Source organism: Magallana gigas, chromosome 9 (genome assembly GCF_963853765.1).
Source record: "Magallana gigas chromosome 9, xbMagGiga1.1, whole genome shotgun sequence".
Classification (NCBI taxonomy): Eukaryota; Metazoa; Mollusca; class Bivalvia; order Ostreida; family Ostreidae; genus Magallana; species Magallana gigas.
This window is the reverse complement of record NC_088861.1, coordinates 37,579,565-37,605,084: the sequence shown is the minus strand read 5'-3', so window position 1 is coordinate 37,605,084 and position 25,520 is coordinate 37,579,565. Positions and strand designations below refer to the sequence as shown.

General features: G+C 33.6%; 1 protein-coding gene and 1 long non-coding RNA gene across 2 annotated transcripts; one reads left to right on the top strand and one right to left on the bottom strand.

Annotated features, from left to right (window-relative positions):
- Window positions 1-2,110: 2,110 nt before the first annotated feature.
- LOC105333833 (zinc finger MYM-type protein 1-like) lies at window positions 2,111-3,378 on the bottom strand. Its single transcript, XM_066072480.1, has 2 exons — window positions 3,132-3,378; window positions 2,111-2,964 (listed from the first exon to the last, which is right to left on the bottom strand). The coding sequence occupies exons 1-2, from the start codon at window positions 3,376-3,378 to the stop codon at window positions 2,111-2,113; spliced, it is 1,101 nt and encodes a 366-aa protein (XP_065928552.1).
- A 3,793-nt stretch (window positions 3,379-7,171) lies between these two features.
- On the top strand, window positions 7,172-22,353 carry LOC136271183 (uncharacterized). The gene is made up of 4 exons (XR_010709044.1): window positions 7,172-7,272; window positions 18,306-18,494; window positions 21,333-21,437; window positions 22,078-22,353. It is a non-coding gene; the product is annotated as an uncharacterized lncRNA (long non-coding RNA).
- The last annotated feature ends 3,167 nt before the right edge of the window (window positions 22,354-25,520 follow it).

The following is a 25,520-nucleotide window of genomic DNA, read 5'->3' as shown; positions in this document are numbered from 1 at the left end:
CAGGGAAACTCAATTCCTCACCCCGCGACGAGAGAATATTGAAGTACTTGAGTGCTGGCCCCTCCACTGAAACACTTAGAGCTAACAGAAAATCATCATCATTCCACCCATACCTGGCAAGTGTTCTAAACTTAGCATAGAACAGACCCACTCTAAGCTATCAGTATACTGAAGACACATAACCTCTGCTGGGACATTCCGCCCTGACCTGGAACAACTATGCGACACATTTTCCCAAGCCAATGGGGGTACTAACAAAACATCACTATTACCTTGTGTCATACAGCTCCGAGGTTACCATCAGGTGCCACCCCGCTGCCAGAGTGACTCCTACCATACCCTTGTCCTGTCAGAAGACTTGAGTGGCCTTTGGTTCCAGGGGAATCCCTACCTTCATATGAGCTCCCCATCTGAGGCAGAGAAGCCTCAGATACCCTAAGGATGGACGGGCCCCCATCACTATACAAAGGTTCCCCACAGGATAGTGCCCCCTTACTTTGGCCAGAATGGATCCCAGCCTGACTGACTAAGCATGGTTTACCTGTCTCTGCCCAAATAGAGTTCACTGGGACAGAACTACCCCCATACGCACTGGTGTGACACTAGTGTAGCAAAGAACACTTGCTACACTCCTAGTAATTGTTGCTGTGACCCCAGTGTTACTAGAATGGGAAATGGCATCCCCCCTGACTGCTGTGCTACGTCTACTATTGTTGTCCTCCCTGGGACTAAGTCCCTGAGAGCAACTGCCTACCATGGAGCCTGACAGCCCGATCGGCAGTTGTGTTACTTGGGCCAACTGGGACTCCAAGGCCTCAATCCTTGCCATTAACATAGGATCCCCCTGTACAGTCCCAACATTCCGCGCATGTCTATCCCCAGCTGGGTCTATATCCCTAGCTGTGCCACCACCATTACACCCCTGGGGGAGAGACACCTCTACCTCCCCAGCATACCCTGGTGGACTAAATGGAGATGAAAGACCGCAAATCTGGTCATTCCAGTCAGACTTGAATCCCTCCCAGGCAATTGTATCCCTCCATTGGGCCCCTGCTAAGCCGTCCGGCTCAACTACTATGCCCCCGGGTCACTTATGCCACTCACGAACCAGGAACTCTCCCTACCATGACTACTCAACCCCAGCTTTCCCTCCATTGTCACAAGATACAAACAAACAACAATGCACTGTCCTACCACAACAATAACATAACACAAACCCAAAACCTACCAACATTTAAACATTGCCGACCCACGTGGTGTCCCCTAATCACCATGCCGGTCTTAAAAGACCGCTAAAATACCCTGCTCGAAGCGCCAATAAAGTGATTTTACTATTGAACGGAACAACAACACAAATCACTTAAGTAAAACGTATATGAACAACTAAGAACAAAGAAGATAAAAGCTGACAAACCACAAGAACTCAAGACAGACAAAGTGTAACTGGCCTCGGCCTGGCGAACGGGACAACACTGCAAAGATACCCCGGATCCCGAACCCGATCCCAATTAACATTTAGATTAAACCCCGAAATACACTACACCCTTTTGAAAAGAAATACTACCATTGTTCTTGAATTTAAGTGAAACAGTCAAAGGTGTAACTGGCGTGACCTGCTCTCAGTGACCGCAATTGCATTGAGTATACACTAAGGAAATTATAGGGCTATTCGAATTTAACTGCAACATACTATATTTGCCTTAATTCTTGTGAGAAAAAAAACATCTAATATCTTGAAGGGGTGGGGCGGGGGTTGGAATTGCATCAATGAACATATGCCAAAACAGGGGCGGCGGAAGGTATTTCATATTGGGGCGGCGGATTTGATCCCGGATCCGGTGTCCGGATCTTACTTGAAATTTATAGAATAATTGGTATAGTTTAATAACATATTTTATTTTATTGCCGTTTATATGATGGCCCTATAATTAACAAATAAAGTTGAATGTGATGTTTGTTTATTTTCGTTTCATCACAATGAAATTAACTAAGATAACACAACTCGCAAAATTAATATCAAAGAAGTTTACATGCATGTATAAGTACTAAATGTCTATTCAACTACATATATAAGCACTATTGTCTTCAACTCATCAATCTAAGATGCACATTAAAAACTTCCAAAAATGGATTTCCTTGAATCTCGTGCGGACACAAAGTCGTTTCCGATAGCGCATAGATCCAGAGCGTCTGTAGCATCCCGATGAATGTGGAGAATAAGCAGGTGATTCAGCATCTCCTGGGTCATTGTAGAACGTAAGTACGTCTTAACTCGGCGCAGTGATGAGAAAGTCCGCTCGCTTGTGGCATTAGTGGCTGGCATCACTAGTACAAGTCTCAAGAGAGTCACAATCTCAGAGAATAGACATCTTGAAGTTGGAGACATCTGGCACACTGACTTCACCAAGTGCAATACAGACACTGTTGATGGATAACACATGTTGTTTCTAGCGTACGATGTGAAAGTCTCTAGTTGTGATGAAAGGGATGTCTTGTCTAAATCATCTTTGTAGAAGTCTAAGATGAAATCCAAGTCTTCTTTCAATGTCTTGTCACCGCGCACAGACTTTAGAAGCACGTCCTCTAGATGACGGTACACGCGGAAACATGGCTGGTCAAAACGCTCCTTCACACAACTCATCACAAGATCCAAAGCTTCATAGTACATCTGTCTATATAGTTCTTTCTCGGATGTTGCAAACTCTGGAGGAGCATTCCCGGTTTCAAATCGCTTTGGCATCTTCCTGCGTCGAGGGAGTCTTGGTTCAACGACGTCCAAATAATCTAGTTTGTTGTTTTGTGATTCCCAGAATGTGTCAAAAGAGTCCTCGTTACGCATTTCACTGAGAGTTGTCAAGGAGAGCTCTGTAATGTGATGACCTTCTGCAGCTGAGTGGTCCGTTTTCTGCAGGGTTCGGCTGGGATTGTCTGTATGGCGTAGAATTTCGTATCCAAGGGACACACCTAAGAAGAAGTCAAAACTTTGCATCTGGGTCTTAACACCGATAATTCGGAGTAGTTTTCTAAAACACTGTTCAGGCTGAGAGCTAACACGGTCCACCAAGTTGGGCAAAGCGCATGGAATCCGGGCGTGTCTGGTGACATCTCGCGCTTTAGCTGTTCCAGGATACTGTCCCTCCTAGGAGAATACTTAACGAGTTTGGACATTTCAGACACAGTATCCAAAGAATCACGCATCACTTTCGTTCTTGTCACAGTATCAACAACAGTAAGGTTAAGTGCATGTCCATAGCAGTGTGTATAGATGGCCCCAGGTTCTTGTTTGGTGATGTTTGCTGCCACGCCTTTCTTTGCCTCGGACATGTTGCTGGCTCCATCGTAACACTGGCCACGGCACTTGCTCAAGGAAATGTTCATCCTCACTAACGTATCCAGAATCACACTTGTCAATGTAGCAGCGTCGATTAATGGCACCATACACAGTCCAATGAAAAGCCAAGGACACACGTAAAGTTTCTCATTTTAATATTTTTGGGAATGTGCACGAGAGTTCAAGAAAATTCACTAATTGAAATATTTTTGAAATTTCCAATATGTGGACCACGTTAAACCGAAACAACGTGTTCAAGGAAACTGTGTACTAAAGTTGCTGTAACCCTTTTTGTGGGGTTTTATTGATGGTTCAAGTTTTTCTCACTTAGTCAAGGCTTGAAAATGTGTGTTTAGAATTTATACATACACGTACTGTGTCATTTGTAATCTTAAGTAACGTCATTTGATATTTTTAAGCAAGTCTTTTCCTATTCATCTTTTAAATTCGAAATACATGTGTTAATTTTGATGCATTTGACCTAAATATTTGGTTACTTTAGATAAAAAAGCTATTTTATCACAAGTAGTACATGTATTTTTTATCGATTGCATAGAATAACAATAATCCCCTTCATCTCTCTCTCTCTCTCTCTCTCTCATAAATTCTATGATTAATTAAAGTGTTATTTTTTTTTTACATAAACAAGCTTTTAATTAACTGTAAATTTCCCGAATTCTCAAGTAGAATATATACGTCGATCATACTTAAGGTTTTTCATAACTGCGTATTTAAGAATAAATCTTGATGTCATAACACCAAATTTTATTTTTAAGTATTCATTTGTAGAAAGATACGAATATAATACTTAAGACTATGGGGTCACCGGGACCCACCATCCTTTTATTCCAGCGTTTATAATCAAATGTTAAGCCAAACAATGCATTTCACCTTACGTATACTTACACATGGCTATGCTCTCGATGTTTTAATTTGAAATAAATAATAAAGATCGTAAGGTAGGTGATGTTTCATCGTAAAATTTCTTTGATATTCAAATAGACGTTTTAGATATTTCTTCTCGTGATTACCGGTATACTTAAATAATAAAATTATTTACAATTTTTAAAGGTTTGTAGACTCCAGACCTACAGTCATCAAATCTATCTGTCTTGTAGAAATCCAAGAAACATCTTTTATTTTTTTTCTTTCGAATGACTGTAAATTAATCAGTTTAAAAATCAAGTTCAATGGGACAATGTAAATTAATTAAGTTTTAATAACAGATAACTATATATACCAGCTTATATTATAATAACAATGGAAGAGTCGTTAAAACACAAGTTAGTATAACCAATTACTTAAAGGTGGTTATATGGGTGACTTGTCATATTTGAACACAAGGACAGCGTAACCAAAATGGTTTTTTTTTCTGGGTTTTTTAGTTACACCATTGAACACACTCGTATTCTTCATATTGCACCATTGAAATCAGTCTAATGTAGAGAAGTCCCCCAAGTTAAAAAGATAATTAAGATAATTAAGTTTTACATTTTCTTTGCCAGAAGGAGTTTGATTTAACTTTATTTGGACATTTTTTTAGGGCTGTGGGGGGGGGGGGGGGTACGACCTCCTTTACTCCACCACTGATTACCGCTTATTCTATAAAATGTTTCTCTTTCCAAGTTTTGTGGCATGCAACGTAAATGATAATTGATTAAAAAGTAAGTAATAGAGAGTGTTAGACTTTTATGCATCCCCCATCCTTTGTAATGTTTAGAACTAACCTACATTTTCACTATAAACAAGAAGGGACCTAGCACGTACATCTGATTGAAATTAATTAACCAGCACGTACATCTGATTTAAATTGATAAATAACGATACATGTACATTGATTACTTTGTTTTAAATGATGGGGTGTATGGGTCGTATTTGATTAAAAACAGAATTCTTAAAAAGTCGAGCTATTCAACGATAGTATTTTGTACGTAGATTTACATGTATATGTACATTAATTAATGAAGCAAACTATCTACATTTGTAAAAGTTATTTTGATAAGCTTGGTTGCAAGTCGCCCTTACTCTTAAATTCACCTCCATTTTATCTAGATATGTCATTAATAACAATGGTAAAAACTTTCCATTTTAATTCATATACATGTAAATATGATTAAATTATAGCATATAATACAGCAACGTTACAATATGAACAATATTATATGTTTGCACTGCATTTTATTTAGATTAAATGTCTTGAGTACGACTTTGAGAAGGCTCCAAAGCTTACTCAGAAAATCGCCGTTTTCTACTCAGCCGGAGTACGAGTATGAGTATGAACAAGTTTTATAACCTCGATATCTTGAGTACGAGTTCGGTTTGGAGCACAGAGTCCGATTTGGAGTACGAGATCTTACTCAAGAAAGTTTTATAACCTCGGGGCCGGGTGTCTATTTACAAGCGGTGTTCAGCTTTAAATATAAAAGTATAAAAAAGGTGCAGCAAAAATTGTCAAAGACTATTTGGAAGTCAAAAATGATGATAGATCAACTGCGTTAAAATCGGTAACATGTAAGCCACTTTTATACATCGAATTTCAAAGATCGTCGCTTCTTGTGAAATAATTGTTTTACGTGGTAGTCCTCGGGAAAACAAAACAATACGTGTTATTACATTTAGATTTGATGGTCCGCATCCTCACGGACGGCTCGATTCACAAGTAACTACGTTAGTCAGTAACAAACCTAAAAAGTAATATTAATTAACTTACAGTGGGGCGTTTAACATGTTTACATTCAGCTCGGAAACTGAAGACCTTAATTGATTTCAGCAAGAAATAAAATGTTTGAGGTCAAGGAATGTTTTATTAGGCGTGGTCATTTTATCTAAATATCTTCAACTCATGAATCTATTTCTACTCTGTTTAAAATATATCAAGATACGCCAGAAGAAGATGCTATAAACGCCTGCGCGCGCGTGTGTGTGTGTGTGTGTGTGTGAGAGAGAGAGAGAGAGAGAGAGAGAGAGAGAGAGAGAGAGAGAGAGAGAGAGAGAGAGAGAGATTATACTGAGTTGGTGTCGTTTGTAGTCGTAGAAATGTTAACAATAATATTTGTGTTGGAATTGGTCGTGATGCTGCATGGGGGTTTCATTATTCCTAATACCTTTCTGACTCGGGACCTCAAATTATAAGACTAGATAATGAGAGAGAGAGAGAGAGAGAGAGAGAGAGAGAGAGAGAGAGAGAGAGAGAGTGAATGTGAATAATCAGGAATATATTTGATTAAGAAAAACTTACGTTTTCATTTACAAATAAAATTAACTGTATGATATTTTTTTTTGTGAAAAGGGCTACAAAACTACATGGATAGTTATAATGTAATCAGAAAGACCAACTCCATTTTGCCGTTGACAAATTAAAATATTTTGAAAATTTTAGGCGCCAACCTTTTTATTTCCTCATTTGGGCTGCTTGGGTTACACACATTATTTTGAGCATCTTCTTTTAAATATTTTTTCTTTTAATGTTTTTTTCTTTTAGAGTTAAAACAGATTAATAATTTTGTCTTTTAAAACCCCTTTTTACGCGACATTTAAGTTTTTAGGCTTAAGTGATGACAAACGTTTGTAACAGGCAGACGAACGGGCAGCGGATATTGTGTATGAAACATTCTTCCAAATCTACGTTTATTATTGTACGAATATTAATATTAATCTATGTTCAAGAAATGATAACAACAGACAGATGTGATTTTAATAATTGATAATATTGCAGTTGTTAGATTAACGAATTCAAAAAAGTCCAAGAGGCAAAAATAGATAACTAGGTACACAAAAATAAACAGACCGTGAATGTTCAGTCAGGTACTTAAAAAAATCGACCAGCCGAGAGTTTTTCCAATTCAAATACCTTCCTTGTTGGAATTTGTTTTCGGAACGGATTTTTTTTTGAACGGATACGGTTTACTAGCCTAAGTGTCATTTAAGATAGAAATTCACAAGTAAGTATGTAATGATTTATATATGTTAGTTTTAAATATGAATATTAAGCATATCAGTTTAAGGTTTGCGGAAAGTGACACTGATGTATATTACAGATAAAAAGTTGTGATAACGAAAGTAGAAAAAAGTAGAGCCTGTAACATGGCATAAATCATTTATTTAAACTATATTATCTTGTACATGTCTGTACTATTTATCAAATTTGCAACTTGGCATTTAACATTTAAGTTAATGCAGGGCATTGACGAGTGTTTACAAAGTTGTGAAAACGAAAGTAGAAAAAAGTCCTGTACGTGACCTCTAAATCCTCTTCATCAGAGCCTGTAACATGGCATAATTCATTTATTTGAAATATATTGTCTTGTACATGTCTGTACTATCTATCAAGTTTGCAACTTGGCATTGAACATCTAAGTTAATGCAGGGCATTGATGAGTGTTTATTTGATTTAATTGAAGTTTAAAGGTGTGTTGTGTTCTGTGGTTGCTACAGGACAACATTGATTGTTTGCGGAATCACTCTTTGAATGTTATGGGATGATAATTTTGTTTGGGACGTGGTCATATCCACTTAAACCCGAAAGGCTTTATGCAGATTTGATCATGCACCGACCGAAATCATCATCTCATAGTATTTAAAGAATGGTTTCTTAATACCTATCTTTATATAATTTTTAGCAATTGTTCCATTACCTTTTAGAATATTGACTTATTTTTGTGATTTCCATTTCCATATCTTTTAATTTTGCAAATCCTGCTTGCACCCCAAAGATACGTCATTTGAATTTATTAGACTGTAAAAACAAAGTCCATTCGAAGTGTTTTTATAGACAAAGACACTGAGAATTGTATAAATTCCTCATTTTGATTTTTGCACATGAGTAATTACACTTTTATCAGTGTATAATATGTTCTGTTTTCTGTTAAGACGATTAGATGGCCGTGACATTTTAAGACAGCGTTGAACTATTTAATTTAAAACATCACTATTTGGATATTTGCGTACTTTAAAAGATATATGTTTCGGCTAAAAATCATATTTTAAATCTTTTAAAGACAGACATGTAGCCTTCTTCTCAACTTTCAAGTATATCGATGACGAATTATCAATTAACAATTGTTATATCCCAGTGAAATTAAAATAAAAGATACCAGAGAATCTGTGTCATTTGTTTCATATCTGGATATTTAACTTAAAATGAACATTGATGGTAACCTAACAACAAAACCTTATGATAAACGTGATGACTTGCATTTCTTTACAGTCAACTTTCTGTACTTAAGTAGCAATATACCTTCGTCAACTGCATATGGTGTTTTTTTATCTCAGTTAATTGGATACGCAAGTGCATGCTCTTCGTATGAACAGTTTCTTAGGCGAGGCAAGCTACTTACAAACATGTTGATAAAACCGGATTTTTTGTAAGTTCTATTGTCGATACAACGACCTTATCAGCAAATACAATCTTCCACTTGTTCGCATGCTGACTGCCTTTTTTTATACTAGTTGTTAGACCATAAAAATAATCATCTAATTGTCTACGGACTTTCCCGATTACGACAAAGAGCACACGGTTGGTGTGACCGGTCAGCAGAGGATGCTCACTCCTCCTACGCGCCTGATCCTACCTTTACTTTATAGAGGTGCGTGTTGCTCTGCTTTGAATTTGTATTTCGTTTTATGGATTTTTGAGATGGTTGACAAATTGTTATTTTTCATCTGATGGTTAATTTGTTGAGCATCTAACCGCAGTAAGTACATATAAGCATTTGGTTTTTAAAAACACAATATATTTACAAGTCTACCAAATAAATGTAATTATCAATACCTTTTGAAAGTTAGATAACAATCAGTTAAAGAAGATAATCTTAGATTTTTCGTATTCTTAATCAAATTGAGACAGAAACGTTCATCATTTTTTTTTAAATTAAAAAACTCCTTCATCTTTGTTTACACAAAACAATTTGGATAATTAAGTGTATACTGACTGATAAACAGGCGTTTCTACGCACTTTGACTACATTTTTGAGTGAAAGTCATTTTTTACTTGTTTAAATCCTTCCGTATTTATTGATAATTATTTCAGTCCTTTTAATTTAGGTTTTATTTTTAATATACAAACAATTGTCAACCCAAATAGGTCTTTTGTACTTGTCCATAGATGAAACAACTGCCTATTTACACTAGGAGCATATAAACTGTAATTAAAAAGCGAAATATTATCATTTGTATGCTCCCATTAACGATTTTGATCGTATTCTGATTTTTAAAAAGCTTTTTGAAAGTCATTGCATTGCTTGGACAAATTAAGTTGCACATACTAGCCTGTTAATCTAAAAAAAATGCATAACCAATGACTATTTAGACAACATGCAAGTTATTTTACGAACGTTTAATAGATACAAATATTTTAAATACATAGATGGTTGTTTGATTCGATACAGGCCATTCTTAACGTAAGAAGGTGTACGATTAGTAATATTGTATTTCTGCTTTCCTCACCCATGTCTATGGTGCAAATTACCTGGGCCATGTTAAATAGAAGGGTGTCACGAGTTGAAAACTAAAACAGAAAAAAATACTAAGTAAAAGAAGTTATCAAACTTCTCTCTAAAGGGATAATAAGAATGGTTTAAATTTACCAATATTTATAAATACTCTTAAAAATGCAGGGTATTTTTTCAGTTTTGGAATTTCTTGAGGAAAAACTTAACATAATGTAAGACATATTTTGGAGAAGAATTTAGTCATGGAAAAAAAATAGAAAACGCCGTTTGCACAAGATCACTAAAAGTGTACAATATTTAATGTCATTTTAATGTCATTTTAGTTATTATGATTGTGAAAGAAGGAAGAAAGATTATATCAGATTTCTCCTATAAAAAGCGGATCATAAATTTTGTTTAGTAATTAAGCAAGTTTAATTTAATCTTATTTCCACGCAACTGTTCACACTTTTCATTTGGATGCTCTAATGTCAGTTTTCATTATGACGAAATTAATTAATGTGAAAAACTAAAATAAATCTCTCTCTCTCTCTCTCTCTTTCTCTCTCTCTCTCTCTGTAAAAAAGATGAGCGGTGTTCTACGGTTAGACGAAGCTGTACGCAATTTACAGTTTTTCTTTTGTCTTGAACAGGTGTGAAAACCCCTAGGGTATGTCGTTTTCTACCCTGATTTTTTTATTCACCATACGCAGGAAATGATTGCGACTTAAACTTAAAATACACAAGCAAGCATACTGACTCAATATGTTATGATTTACTGTGCTAGAAGCAACAACAATTTTATAATTACATGTATAATAATTTAATTATTAAAAGAAAAAACCGATATGTTAAGTTGATTCCCGAAACCTGTACATTTCAGTATTTAGGACATACACGTGCATTAACAATCACAATGACAATGAACTTTATTCTCATAACTGAATTTACAGTGTAGAGAAAAAAAACATGTACAGTATGTACAAACTACAATATATATAATACATGAAAATCAATGGTACAGGCATGATGAAGGGATAACAGATATAATTTAACCAAGAGAGCTAACTCTCTCAAATATAGTATCTAATAGTTTACAAATATTGGTAAGTTGGTTTATGTTTGTGACATTAAACAGTTTTTCAAAATTTACAACATTTGGATTTGTTATGAAATATTTTGGTAAACATCTAACCCTTGAATTGGATATATATACATCAGTACATTTGAAAAGGTAGTGAAATTCATCCCCTATTTCATTGCAGGTACATAGTTTACAAATTCTGTTTTCTCTAGGAATATTAAACCATCTACCTATCTCAATAGGTAATTTAGCATAACAAGTTCTAAAGTTACAATATTTCTTACATAATTGTGTTGGCAAAGTCAATAAATACTTTTCAAAATCCAGTGACTTTTTAAAAATCCTATAATTTAAACCTTTTGGAGAATTATGTACCTCACTATACCATGATTGCTTAAATTGGTCTAATAAAATATTGTATACTTTAGATTTTAACCAGGGTATGTTTATTGTGTTTTGATACCATATATATGTCAATCCACATTGATTTAAAGTTTCCTTAATGGCTTCGTACCATGGGTTATCAAAATGCTTCAATACATTAAAAAGTTTTGCTGACAATTTTGAGTTCTGGAAATTGACTAATTACCCCAGAAGGAAATCATTCTAACTTTAACATTAATTGTTAAGGGGTATCTTCCAAGTTCCCCATATACCATAAAGTTTGGAGTTGAGGTTCTCTAGTTCAATATATGTTTACAAAATTTTAAATATAATTTTTCAAGGAGATTACTGTTATGAAAACCCCAAACTTCGCATCCATATAATAATATTGGTTTGATAATTTTATCGAACATGTCTACTTTACAATCAATTGCTAGATTATGGGTTCTGCACTTCCCAATAACACCATACATTGCTTTAGTAGCTTTATCAAACAGTTCTTGACATTAAGATTAAAAGAGTTGCTTTTACAAAAAGTAACACCCAGGTATTTAAAGTTGTTAACAATTTCTAATTGGGAACCTTCAAGAGTAAAACAGTTGGTTTGTTTACCTCGACCAAATATTACAACTTTACTTTTTTTACTGTTAACCTTAAGACGCCACTCTTTACAATATCTAGAAAAAACATTGAGTAAGTGTTGAAAATCTTCTGGATTTTCTGACAATAAGATGGTATCATCTGCATACAATAAGACAAAAAGATTTAAATAAAGATTAAGATCTTTCTTAATGTTATCAGACAAGCGTGACAAACCTCTGACATTGTTTGTATAAAGATACTCCTCAAGATCATTTAAATATAGTGAAAATAAAAAAGGCGATAAATTTTCCCCTTGTCGTACTCCAACTCGGAAAAAATTCCGAACTTAATCCATTAACCAGAACTTTTGACTTAATACCTTTGTACATATTAGTAATAATTTTAAAACATTTTCCATCAATATTGTTTGATAATACCTTGTTCCATAAACCAATGTGCAAAACAGAGTCAAATGCTTTCTCAAAATCTATAAACGCACAATATAATTTCATCTTATGCAATTTGAAGAGTTCGATAAGGGAATACAATGAAAAAATATGATCTATTGTACTATGACCCCTACGAAAACCTGCTTGGTTCTCTAAAATGAGTTGAACATTGTCAGCATATTTGTTTAACCTTTCATTAATGATAGCAGTGAATAATTTTCCAAGACAGCTCAAGAGTGTAATTGGTCTATAATTTTGGGGTTCTGTACTATCCCCTTTATTCTTATAAAAAGGTATAATGTTACCACTAACCCACTGTGTGGGTATAACACCAGAATCAAATATTTTGTTAAACAATACAGTATATAAATTCAACATACAATCTTGGGTACTTTTGATATATTCATTAAAAATTCTATCATCACCACAAGCTTTGTTATTTTTCAACATATTGATACCCTTAAATATTTCTTCACAAGTTATTGGTTGGTTAATGTCATTATTAAGATTAATATCAGATAACATATTAAGTTCATCAAGAGAAAATACATTTTTATTTGACTTTTCTTGTTTATTAAAGTTCTTGTTACAACAATCCTTATAAAAAGTAAGAAGGTCATATAAATTTGCATTACATCTTTTCTTATCTGTGTTTGTATTCAAAATTTTCCAATATTCTATAGGATTATTTGTTCTTAAACTAAAAAGTCTTTTTTTTCATTTCTACTCTATGCGTTACATTTGCATTTTCCAACCTTTTTTAATACAATTTTTCTTTTTCATACAAGTCACTTTTAAAAATATCTCCACCAAATTTTTTGTACAACCTTTTCGCTTTTCTATAATTCTGTCGAGCATTATTACAGTCCCGAGTAAACCATGGTTTCTTATATTTGACATTGAGTGTTTCACTTGTATTTGTAAGAACTGGCTTTCTACCGAATACATTTTTGGCACTTTCGACCAGTACATCACTAATCTTTTCATTAATATTATCAATAAATTCAAGTGATATGTTTTCAAGCATAGTGTTACTTAGTTCATTTTCTAATGATTTTACAATATCTACTTTTTCTTTTATATAGTTATGATATACTTCAACTTTTTCGGGATTCCATTGTTTAGCAATTTCTTGTGTTGGCTTTTGTTGATATATGGATTCAGTGCTGTGCTGTCTTTCAAGTGTCAATACTATCTCTATAGGGTTATGAACATCAGATAAAAATGAGGAAAAAGGTAATATTCTCACATTGTGTACATATCTTAAAAACTCAGTGTTTGAAATACAATAATCTACGACACTTGATTGTTTACATGTAAACTCACCATTTTGGTCACCCATGGATCTACCATTAAGTATTATAATATTACAATGTTTACAAATATCAATAAGTTTTTTTCCATAGCAGTTAACAATGTTATCTTTAGATTCCCTTTCTATGGAAAAACCATATTTTTCAATTGCTTCTAGGTCTATTTGATCAACAGCCCAATCAAAATTACTGTTATTGTCAGCACTGTTACAAAAATGTGATAGAGAATCATCAACATCAATAAAATCTCTCAATGTGGATACTCTACTATTAAAGTCACCTAATAAACATATACAATCATTTTCTTTGGACAAGTTAAAAATCTCATTCTCAATATCGTCAAAAATTTCAACTGATGAAAATCTGGAGTTTGATGGCGGTATATAAACAGTTCCCATCAAACTATGTTTCTTAATACTAAATGTTTTACCTTCTATTCTAATCCATAATATATTGTCACTTGCATTATTAATAATGCTACAGAATTTGGATAAAGAATCTCTAATATAGACTACAATACCACCAGACTTCCGAAATGACAGATTTGATCTAAGTTCGCTGAATACACTGAAGTTTGGGATATCAATATTGTCAGCTTTATCTGTTTTTGTCTCTGTGATGCAGATCATATCATATTTGCTAATAACATCAACAAACTCAGGATTTCGGAGCTTAGAAACTAGACCGCAAACATTGATAGAAACAATCCTCGCATAAGAAGTGTCTGAAGATATGAGAGAGTTACATTCGGTGGTTTCGTTTTCGTTGTTTACATTCCCGCTCGGTTGCTCTCTTTGGTATCCCTAACGGCGCGTGGTCGCAAAACGGGTTTCATGTCGATTTGCGCTGCGCGTTGCGGATTGGCGTGGTCCGTATGCGGTATCCGGGTCAGTGCGCTGTGTTGACGCTGGGTTGTGGAACGAGGAAAGGGGGATTTCTGTCCCATTCACGAAAAGTTTATCTGCAATCAGCACAGTCTTTTTTCCGAGACGTTTTGCTTGTTTATAATGAGGGTATAACAGTTTTCTGCGGTCGTTGATTTCCTTTGGGAACTGTTCATCAATTCCAAATGGTTTTCCAACAAGTTTGGATGAAGCAGCTTTTCTGACCTTTTTTCTCTCTTTGAATAGGACGAATTTCGCTATAATTGGCCGGTGACGTCCCTGCACTCTTTTCCCCAGTCTATGCACTCGTTGGAATTGTGGCTCTTCCGTTATGCCCATTTCTGATTTTAAGAATTCTCTTAAGACCTCCTCTGTGTTTTCCTCTTGCGTTTCGACGATTCCTTCAAAAATAAGGTTATCTCTCATCGAACGTGTTTGAAGGTCTAAGTGGCGTTCGTTTAAATTCTCGAACTCCGATTTCACAAGGCTCAACTCTTTGAGGATGTTTTCGTTAACATTTGTTATTTCACAGACATATTTTTTAACAGCCAATACTTCTTTTGTTTGATCTTCATACTGCTTGTTAATAAATACCACACTTTCTTCGACTCCGTTGACCTTGGCCTTCATGTCTTTAAATTCTGTGTTTACGTTTCCGAAATTCCTTTCCAGTTCACTGAGTCTGTGTTCAATAAGGTCCAGTTTATTTAGCTTCGTTGAAACTTGCGCTATGTTCCTTGACATGACTCTCAGAGCTTCCATGATATCAGTGTGTTGCGGTTGGGGATGTTGTTGTGGTTGACTATGTTGTTGGTTTGGTATGGGGGAAATATAGCCAGCGAATTGACTTTGTGGTCCCTGGGGCCCATAGGGGGTGAACAGGTTTCCTTGGCAATTGTTTACAGGGGTCACCGGTGTGGAATGCTGTGCAGTTTGGGAACTAGAACTATTATGACAGATGCTATTGCTACTATTGCTGTTAGTTGTTTGTGTTTCCATACCGTGTAAACTTGGAACCGTTGATAGTTGAGAATTACTCACATGAACCTTTTGTGTCCTTTCCCCGCTAACATTCGATGACTTGTTTTTCCTTTTCCTATTGCATGTGTGTGCCATTTTACACTATATCACCAAGAAAACACATCCTTGCACTTATCCACGAACACATAACAAATTCCGAACAGTATTATTGGTATAAATTGTGAAAAACGTAGAAAAATTCTCTCTCTTAAAATTCAAAGCTGCCACCCTTCCTCACGCATGCGTACCTTCAAGTTAACAGTTTACGGCACTATGCGTGTTTATGAAATGAAGAGATAAAATTGGTCAGTTTTTACAAGTATGTCTAATGAATCTTAGGATTGTTAAGAAAATATTAACAACAAATAGAAATAATAAGTAATAGAAAATGGTGTGTTTTATTTACACAGCAGAAAATCCACCAGCGTAATTATCGAAACATGTGGTAATTCTAATGTATTTTCCAACTATATGAAAATCCATTTTTTTAATCTTATATAAATATAAGCCACAATCTGAATTTCGTCAAAGTTAAATATAAATCAATATCAAGGACAAACGGAAATCCACATTGCGTTTAGTTATATATTTTTCACTTTTACAACGTATATTCAAGGTAAAAACAATTTGAATCAACCTTTTAAAATGTTTCCGGTCCTCAAATTGTATTTTCTCAATGTACCCCATTGGGAGATTGTATTTGTTGACAAGGTCTTTTTATTGACCATAGAACACTTAAAAAAGTGACTTCAAACGAAAGTGTTGATGAAGAGCATGCCTTTGCGTATCGAATTAACTAAGAGACAACAAAATCATATGCAGGTGATGAAGGTATAATTAAAAAAAAGTTTACTTTAGAAAAATTGAAGTCATCGCGTTTATCATAAAAACTTGTTTTTAGGTTACATTCGATTTCCATTTCCAGTAAAATATCCAAATATGAAACAGATAACATTGACTTTTTGGTATTTTTTATTTGAAGTTCACTGGGATATATCGAGTCGACATAAGTATGGAAATAACAATTGTTAATTGATAATACGTCATCGATATCAGGGATGGGGTAATCATAATCAGTAATCGTAATCAGCTGTAATCGATTAAAGGTTGCTGAGTAATCATGAGTAATCAGTAATCATCCATTTTTTCTGATTACAAGTAATCGTAATTTAATCGATTACTCTGTGAAAAAGTCCGGTAACCATGATTAATTTTTGATTACTTTTATGATAACATTGACAAAATTCAATAGGTTGATATCATTTTTCATTGGACACATGACGAATTTTTAACCCAGGTATTAATGATTACAGAGAGATAACGATATGACAAAATTAAATGCTAACGAAATTTTATTTGGTTAAAAAACAACGAAATTTTGACCCAACAAAAATATGTGCTTCTACAGTTTATTGTTGTACAGTACTCTTGACGTTTCTTCTTCACTACTCAAGAATTTTATTAAGGAGTAAAGAGAGAGGTTTTGTAGAACATTTGTTGGCACCTGCTATATATCTCTGTTTGTAAGGAATTTTGTAAAGCTTTGGAATCCATTATAAATCAGTTAAATCAAATTCATGTTGTTTATTGGGGATATTAAAGGTATACAAATCCGATTCATGCTTTTAAAGTATTTCCTGCTTTAAAAAGCTGCTATGGTTGTAAGTAGGATAACCATATGTAGAATTGAAACCTAGTTTTTTTTTTGAAAATGCAATAATGTGCCTTAAAACGCGGGGGTGTTAAGGAAGCGTATAGGCAATTTAGCGTCTTATTTGACTGTTATATTCAAAATCGTGAAATTAAATATTTTATTAACTGTTTTGAATAAGATCAAAAACTAAGTATTATCCTTAAAAATAGATGATGTTATGACTAACGTCATGACTAAAATCGGGTAGTACATTACTGCCACATTGGTGCATTATCACGTGACAACTATAAAAAGCTTTCCTTCACATTAAATGTGATAGAACAACACTACCCCGCGGTTTCCAAAATAAAATAAACATACCAAATGAAGGCAAAACATCTTAGTTTAATCAAAACCGCTGCTAGAATTCTATGTTCTTCTTAATTAAATAGTTATTCATTCGGCTCTCGTTAAACATTCCCAACTTTTATAAAGTTTGCACGAAAAACGTTATGTTGCATCAAACAACACAAAACATGGGATTCTAGCAGCACTTTTCAATTTAAGCATTGATTAAACTAACGATACGTATAAAATTTGAAGTTAAAAAGATACGGGTAAGTGTTGTTCTAGTCGGATTTTTATATCGTAAACAACGACAGAAGAAAGTCTGGCCGAGAAATAAAAGCACATTTATATACCTTTTAGCAAATGATTGATAAAACTAACATCTCTTCCAGTATTTTTCTATTCAATTCTCAATAAATCATACCATAATACTTTATTATAATTCTTAGTTATATTTTGAATATGTTTACGGTGCTTTCCGATCAAATTTACATGACATTAAACTTTCAGTCATAACATCATCAATGTGTAAATCTACGTAATACAAATTAATTTCTGGAAAAAAAACTATCTTCACTATTTTTTATTTGTTCTTGGTCTACGTTTCGTTGCTTATATATTTGAATATGTACATTATAACTAATATTTGTGATTTCACAGAATTTAATGTAACTCAGATTCCATATGCTTCCTTAACACCCCCGCGAAACAAGGACAATATAGTTACTTCAAGTTGGCTTACCTTTCAAATAATTGAGTTATAGTCTATGGTATTGGTGATATACATGATTTAGCTTTTCAAAAGTTCGATTTGTTTGAGCAACAATTGATGTGAAAACTATGTTTTAGATTTCTTTAAAGGCATGTTGTCTGTTAAAGCTTGTCCTACAAATCAATTTGACGTTGATAGCGCATCGCTAAGACGGAATTGTAGCAAGGATGAATATGAAAACAACCAGTACATGTGTATTCCTAATACGGAGAAAACATCCCTGGTAGAATTTTGTTTTGAAGGCAATTTAAAACTAGCAGACGAAGGTAAGTATTGCAAATGTAATCAAATCATTTAATAGAAATGAAACTTTCAAACAACAATAAAAAAGATGTTTGTGCAAAGATTAATGAGCTATATTTCATTAAACATGTATAATTATATAATAGTGTTGTGTTGTGCATGTACTATGCCTAAATAGTAGTCAAGGTTTGAGACATAGTGCACGAGCCGGGGGCGAGCTGTGACATTTGAGTGTTGACTAACGTTAGGCTCTAAAAATAATCACCGGAAAAGCAAGCGTTTGTATTTTTTTTTCAAAATAATCAATTGATTTGATTGTTTATTAAATTAACAAGTTGTTGTACAATAAGAAGTCAACAAAGGTTTATGTTCTTTACAAGAAATGAGAGACGTTTGACCTCACCGAGAAAACTCGAAATGTTTAGCAGACGAAATCTCATTGAATTTTTTTCTTGAACATTCTTTATCATGTGTCATTTTAAAAAAGCGTTTTTGTGATTCTCATGAAAAATTTCTTTGCAAAATGTTCAATCGATTTGTTCAAAGGTTAATCAGAAATTTTAACTTTATAATTACCGTCAATAATGAAGTGTTTTTGGAAAGATTAATAATTTTGATTGTATGATAATAGTCGTATATATCTACGTTATATATATATATATATACCTACCATCACTTACAATGTTCGCTAATATAGCGTAGCGGTAACGCGTTGGGCGTCAAGCTGGAATGATTTTAGCGTCGTGAGTTCGAAACCCGCTGTCGGCGATTGTAAGATTTTCATTGAAAACATTTGCCGTGCTCTATTTCGACAAAGTATGCTTACGCTATATAAATCCTTTGTATACTATGCGTAAATAGATGAGTATTGAATGTATATATATATATATATATATATATATATATATATATATATATATATATATATATATATATAAATTATATATATATATATATATATATATATATATATATATATAATATATATATTGACGAACTGACATAAGGCATAATAATAAACAATGGCATTATCTACAGCATAGTGCCAAAAAATGAGTCAACTATTTTAATGGCTGTCATTGTTTTTAATTAAAGTCAGCCTACCTGAAAAACTTGCATGACTCAAATCACACGGATATTCTGTATGATTATACTTTCATGTTAAATAGTGAAATCTGATTGTTTTATTCGCATTTAATAATCCGTTCCATTACCATCAACACTAGCAACGTTTGCGTCGGTTGACAATGGTTTGCTTGCGGTGTTAATTTTAACTGCCCCCCCCCCAACAGACATTATTTATAATGTCACCTTTCTGAATCAGTACCTTTTTTTCCCCACATAATCTTTGTAGACTTGTATTAAGTTTTTAAATGTAAAATAATGTGATTTTATTCCAAGCCTTCAGTAAGTTAACTGAATTTTTAGGTCATTTACATTGCGGATTTAAAGTCTATTTTTGATTCAGGTTTTTCAATTTAGAGCAAATCCTTTTTTTAATTGGACTCAGTTCAGTACATTGTGGCGACAATATGTGGTTTTTTGTTCAAATGTTCCCAATTCTCAGATTCATTGGAAAAATGACATAGGGCACTGTCATCTTGAAAGTACCATGTATTACTGCCAAAATGTTTGACAACAACCTGGCAAATATTGTCATCAAGCATTAACAAATATTTTAGAGTTCATATTTTCATTATAAAAGCTAATGTTCTTACCCCATAGTATGTTTAACATCACCATACCATTATATTGGTAGTAGCAGACGACATTGGTGCAAAATAACCCAAACACTCGGGTCTTCTTTCTCCAGGCTTTAAATTTTAAAGTTTTATAATAGCCATCATTTCATCCCTAAACATATCCTTTTTTCAGTTGTTATTAACAGTCTAATGCAACTTTCCCCGGCAAAAAGCAATTCGTTTCTTTACGTTTACGTTCTGATTTCCAATGGACTTTCTAGAAGATCTCCTTGTGTATCCCATATACTGTAGTGCTTTTTTTGTGTGCGACTAGGCAATTTGATATGTGCACTGTTATTAAAGCCAGCAGTAGTATCTTTTTTTTGTACGAAATTTTTTATTTGCCTAGAAATTGTCTGTTCTCCATTGAAGATAACGAATATGGGTCTTTCTTTTCGCGGCTTGTTTTCTACGACCCACGTTTCCGCCAACGCTTTAACAACTTAGAAATGTTAAGGTTAATACTTTCATATATTGTTGACGCCCGGTGTCCACTTTCTATGAGTTGTATGTCGTCTGACATTTCATTACCGTGTTTTGCCATCTTGTAAATGCTGGAAAAAGTAATAATAAAATCGAATTTGATTGGGAAAATTCAGGAACTAAAACTTGTATTAATCTCCATTGATCATAAAAAAATAAGTATGGCATTGTTTTATTGTCTCCAAGGTATCTTCGAAGTTTCTAGGCTGCGCTAATTATTAGTTGTCATTGAAAAAAAGCTAATTCATTTATGGCACTGTGCTGTACAAACATAATCGATTTTTTTTATGTCATTGACATAGTGGTGTGATATGAATTATGATTAAATAAATGTTATTATATTGAGTGTTAATTCAGTATTTGGTGGCAAGGAAAGGTTATTTGTCTTACCTAACTGGACGCATTAAGCATTGAATCATGATTTTTTTAAAAAAATTATAAAGACTCATAACTGCAGCCGTGTGTGCATGCAAAGTGAGTAACGTCCACTGGCCCGTTATGAAACATTAGAATTTTCATTTTTGTAATTGTATCAATGCAATAAAATGGTGTATTTACAGAATAAATCATGAACCCATGCATTATATTTTAATAATTCAACAAGTTAATCTTATTTTTACTTGATTTGTTTCACAGGTAATTGCATAGAAGTTTCAAAAGACAAGATTATTCAGCACAACTGTTCACACTTTACATTTGGATGCCCTAATGCCAGTTTTCATTATGCCGAAATTCATAAATGTGAGAAACTCATCTCTCTCTCTCTTTCTCTTTTTCTCTCTCTATATTTATTTATATTGCTAACAGCGGTTTCTTGTTATTATTGAGAATTCATTAATTGATTCTATGTATCAAAATAAAATCCAATAGATATTCTAATTATATAAAATATATTGTATCAATCTTTTTTCAATCTTTTTTTTAAAATAAAAGTAATTTAAGAAATATGTTATCAATGTAATGTAAGGCGACTGTAAAAGTCAAAATAAATATGTAAAAACCGTGAAAATGCTTTCGGATTCAATTATAATCAATAACAATACATTTTTTTGTAACTCAATTACAAGTAACAAGCTGATTTTAAGTGCGATTAATGATTGAATTAACTCGACCCAAATTTGTAATTTTTTTTTTTGGCTTACGATTTCCTCACGCGTAAGTAGTAGCTGGTCCTTTTCTTGCTTGTGATGTTAGATAATTATAGGTTTATTTCATGAAGCATATTATTATCAAAATACTAATCAATGTAAATTAACACTACATTAAAAATGATTTAAATATTTCGTTTAATTTTAACGTTTCTTGAGCACCTATCACATCTAACAGCATAGTTTTTGTCAAACATACTTTAAAACTATCATTCTTATATATTTTTTGACAGACCCCGCCTGCCAAAATATCAATACAGAGGCTCAATGCTATGTTTCGGATCCATCCTGTCCAACTCAAGCCTCTACTGACAATTTAGGCAATTATAATTTTACCTCCACGGTTACCTATCTTCCAAAAACAACTACGGAAGAAATTAGTCATGCAGCTCAAGGAGAAACGGACAGTCACATTGCTCTTTGTTATATACTTGTATTGGTCGTCTTAATCGCCGTCATTGCATTTACCTGTTTCTGGAAAAGAAAAAAAGAAAAGGATAAATTGAAAAGAAGAGGTATGCATTATGAAATATAATTTTTTGTGGGTAAAGGGGCTTATGGTTTGGTTGATTTAACTCGTCTAATTATGTCTCCCCTTTCCAAGGGGAGACATATTGTTTTTGTCACTTTCTTATTCTTCTAATTAAGGTCTTCCGTTTCCAACGGAAGACCTTATTGTTATTCTTCGGATTCTTTTTTAAGGTCTTACGTTTCCAACGGAAGACCTTATTGTTTTCGTACTGTTTCTTATTATTAATGTCTTCCGTTTCCAACGGAAGACCTTATAATGATTGTAATGTTTCTTTTTATTATTTTCCCCCCTTTTTGTCTTGTGAATTTCTCAGAGATGTCTCGATGAAAGTTTATAAAATTTTCAGAAATGACTGAAAATATTAAACATCTAAGTATTTAGTTAAAGATTTTCTAAATTCACTTCCGTTCGTCCGTTTCCTGTCCCGCGACAAAAAGCTTGTCACCTCGAGATCTCCAAAACGGTAGTAACATCCAAACTTTGTGGGGTGATAGACCTGTAGCTGTAGATGTGTTTAAACACTTTTGTTTTGTTCGTCGTAACTTCCGGTTGTTACCATAAGCACTTCAAAAATAATTAATTTTACGCATTAAATATTTTGTCCACAGAATAAACATATAAGTATCAATCTATACATAGGATATCTCTGCGATGTAATATCAACAAAAAAATACTACTTCCGGTGAGATATCTCAATTATCTCAGGTAGCTTTTATAAAACACATTTTGTACCCGCGGTATCTCAGAAACTTAAAGTGATTAAGGCACGAAACATTCACGTATGATAGACATTTGATTGAAGAGGTGTTTCACCGCGTTTTTTTAATGTCTTCCGTCACTTCCGGCCCACACCGGAAGAGTTCAAACAAATCGAGTTGTTTGTCAGTTTAAGTTTTTTCTTTGATATTTGTAGTTAGCTCGACGAACAATTATGTACAAAAGGCAAGTAAACAAGAAATATTGAATACAATTCACATGGAGCGCTTCCGTTTGTCTGTTTCCTGTCCCGAGACAAAAAACCTTATTTTGACGATATCTCAAAAACGGTAACGACTTGAACAACCAAACTTTGTGATATGATAGACCTATGTATGTACATGTGTTAACACTATTTTGTTCTATCCGGGTAACTTCCAGTCGTCACAGGAAGTACACCAAATTTTCAGTTTTTAGAAATATTTTGTTTACTTAGCATGGACGTAACATTTAAGCTAAAGAAATACAAAAGGTCATCTACAAATGGTAAAAAAAATATACTTCCGGTGAGACATCTCAAATATCTCAAATAGCCTTATTTAATAAAAACACAAAGTACTCGCAAGATCTCAGAAACTGTGAAAGATCAAGACACCAAACTTGTATGAATGATGGACATTTGTTTGTACATGTGTTTAACGGATTTAATTTTGCCGTACTTCACTTCCGGTTCTCACTTGAAGCATTCAAGCAAAATACTTTTTTTTACTTTAGATTTTATTAACGTTTTACTCAATGTGAAGAACAGTAATGTTCTGTAGGTAAATGTACTAAAAATATCTACTTTTAATTTCTTTAATAACTTCCGTTTGTCCGTTTCCGGTCCCGAGACAAACCTCTTTTCTTAACGAGATATTATAACTAACAAAAACTTGAACATCCTAACTTTGAGGAAAGACAATACAATGTATGAAAATATGTTTACTATGTTCTGTGTGATCAGATGTTATTTCCGGTCGTCACAGAAAGTACTCAGAAATTGGCTTTTTGTCTTTTTGCTTTGTTTATTTCTTGGGAATTCCTGTACAGTATATATTATATCCATTTTTTGTTTACAAGAGAAATGGTTTATTTTGTACAGATTAAAACATGAGGAACAGAAGACCTTTTTGTTGCTATAGCAACAAGAGTCCAGTTATTATTATTATTTTTTTCTACAAAATGTGTGCACGCGATACCTCGAAAACTATTCGGCCGATTTCAACCATTTTTTCACAGATGATTGCCAGTGGTCATAATTCTAGAAGTTTTTGAAATTTGAAATCGTCACTTCCGGTTCCGATTTACGGCCGATTTTGTAAGTTTTTACGACCAACTTTATGCAGACGTAAACTCAGAGACTATTAGAGATATAAATATGAAATTTTCAGAACAGGTAGACCATAGTTTGAAGATGTGCAGAACATAGTTTTTTGGCGTCAGTAGCGCCATTTCTTTGAGCTCGCCTAGGCTCGAAAATTGGGTACGAATTTCGAGTCAAAATTTTCATCTGTATTTTTTTAACAGTTGATATTTTGTTAAGACATATATAACAAAAGTAGTAGAGAATCAAAAGTTCTTTCCAACAAAATCAAGGAAACGGGACTGGCCCCTTAAATTAGGGACCGAGACACTCGAAAACTCTATTAAAAAAAACTTTAAAATGATTAAGATTTTGTAATACATTATAGAAGCAAAAGTGTTAATCGTAAAAATATTTATCAGGAAAATACACTTTTAATCAGGTGTGAATACTTAAGAATTCCAAAGAACTTTAAAAAAAATGAAATCCTCGACTTTTACCAAAATCAATAGCATTAAAACTTACAACTTTTCTACACTTTATACAACCATCCCCCACGATTAATTACACTCTTCTCTTTTTGATATAATTGATTGCTACTTTTTTTTCATGTAATAAAAATGAATCATGCTAATTCACTTACCTTGTCATCAGTCATTTGCGATACTGTTTTGTTAAATGCCATTCGTATTGTGCACACAAGTTCTCTGAAGTTGACATTAAAAAGATGCTTGAGTTTCTTATAGACGATATGTAGTTTTGTGAAATCAAGTTTTCCAACAATCTGTTGAAATTCCTATGAGTACCAATTTTGCCCAATTGTAAGTAGACCCGTTTTTGTATTAATATAGAGCAGAAATAACAATACTTCCGTTAAAAAAATTATTCGCTCTTTTTGGCCTTCAACGCGACATTCAGGTATATCGACGACGTATTATCAATTAACAATTGTTACTTCCAATCTTACGTCGACTCAATATATTCCAGTGAACTTGAAAAAAAAAATACCACTGAGTCTGCGTCATCTCTTTCAGGTTTGGATATTTTACTGGAAATGGACATTTATTGTAAAATAACATCAAATCTTTATGATAAACGCGATGACT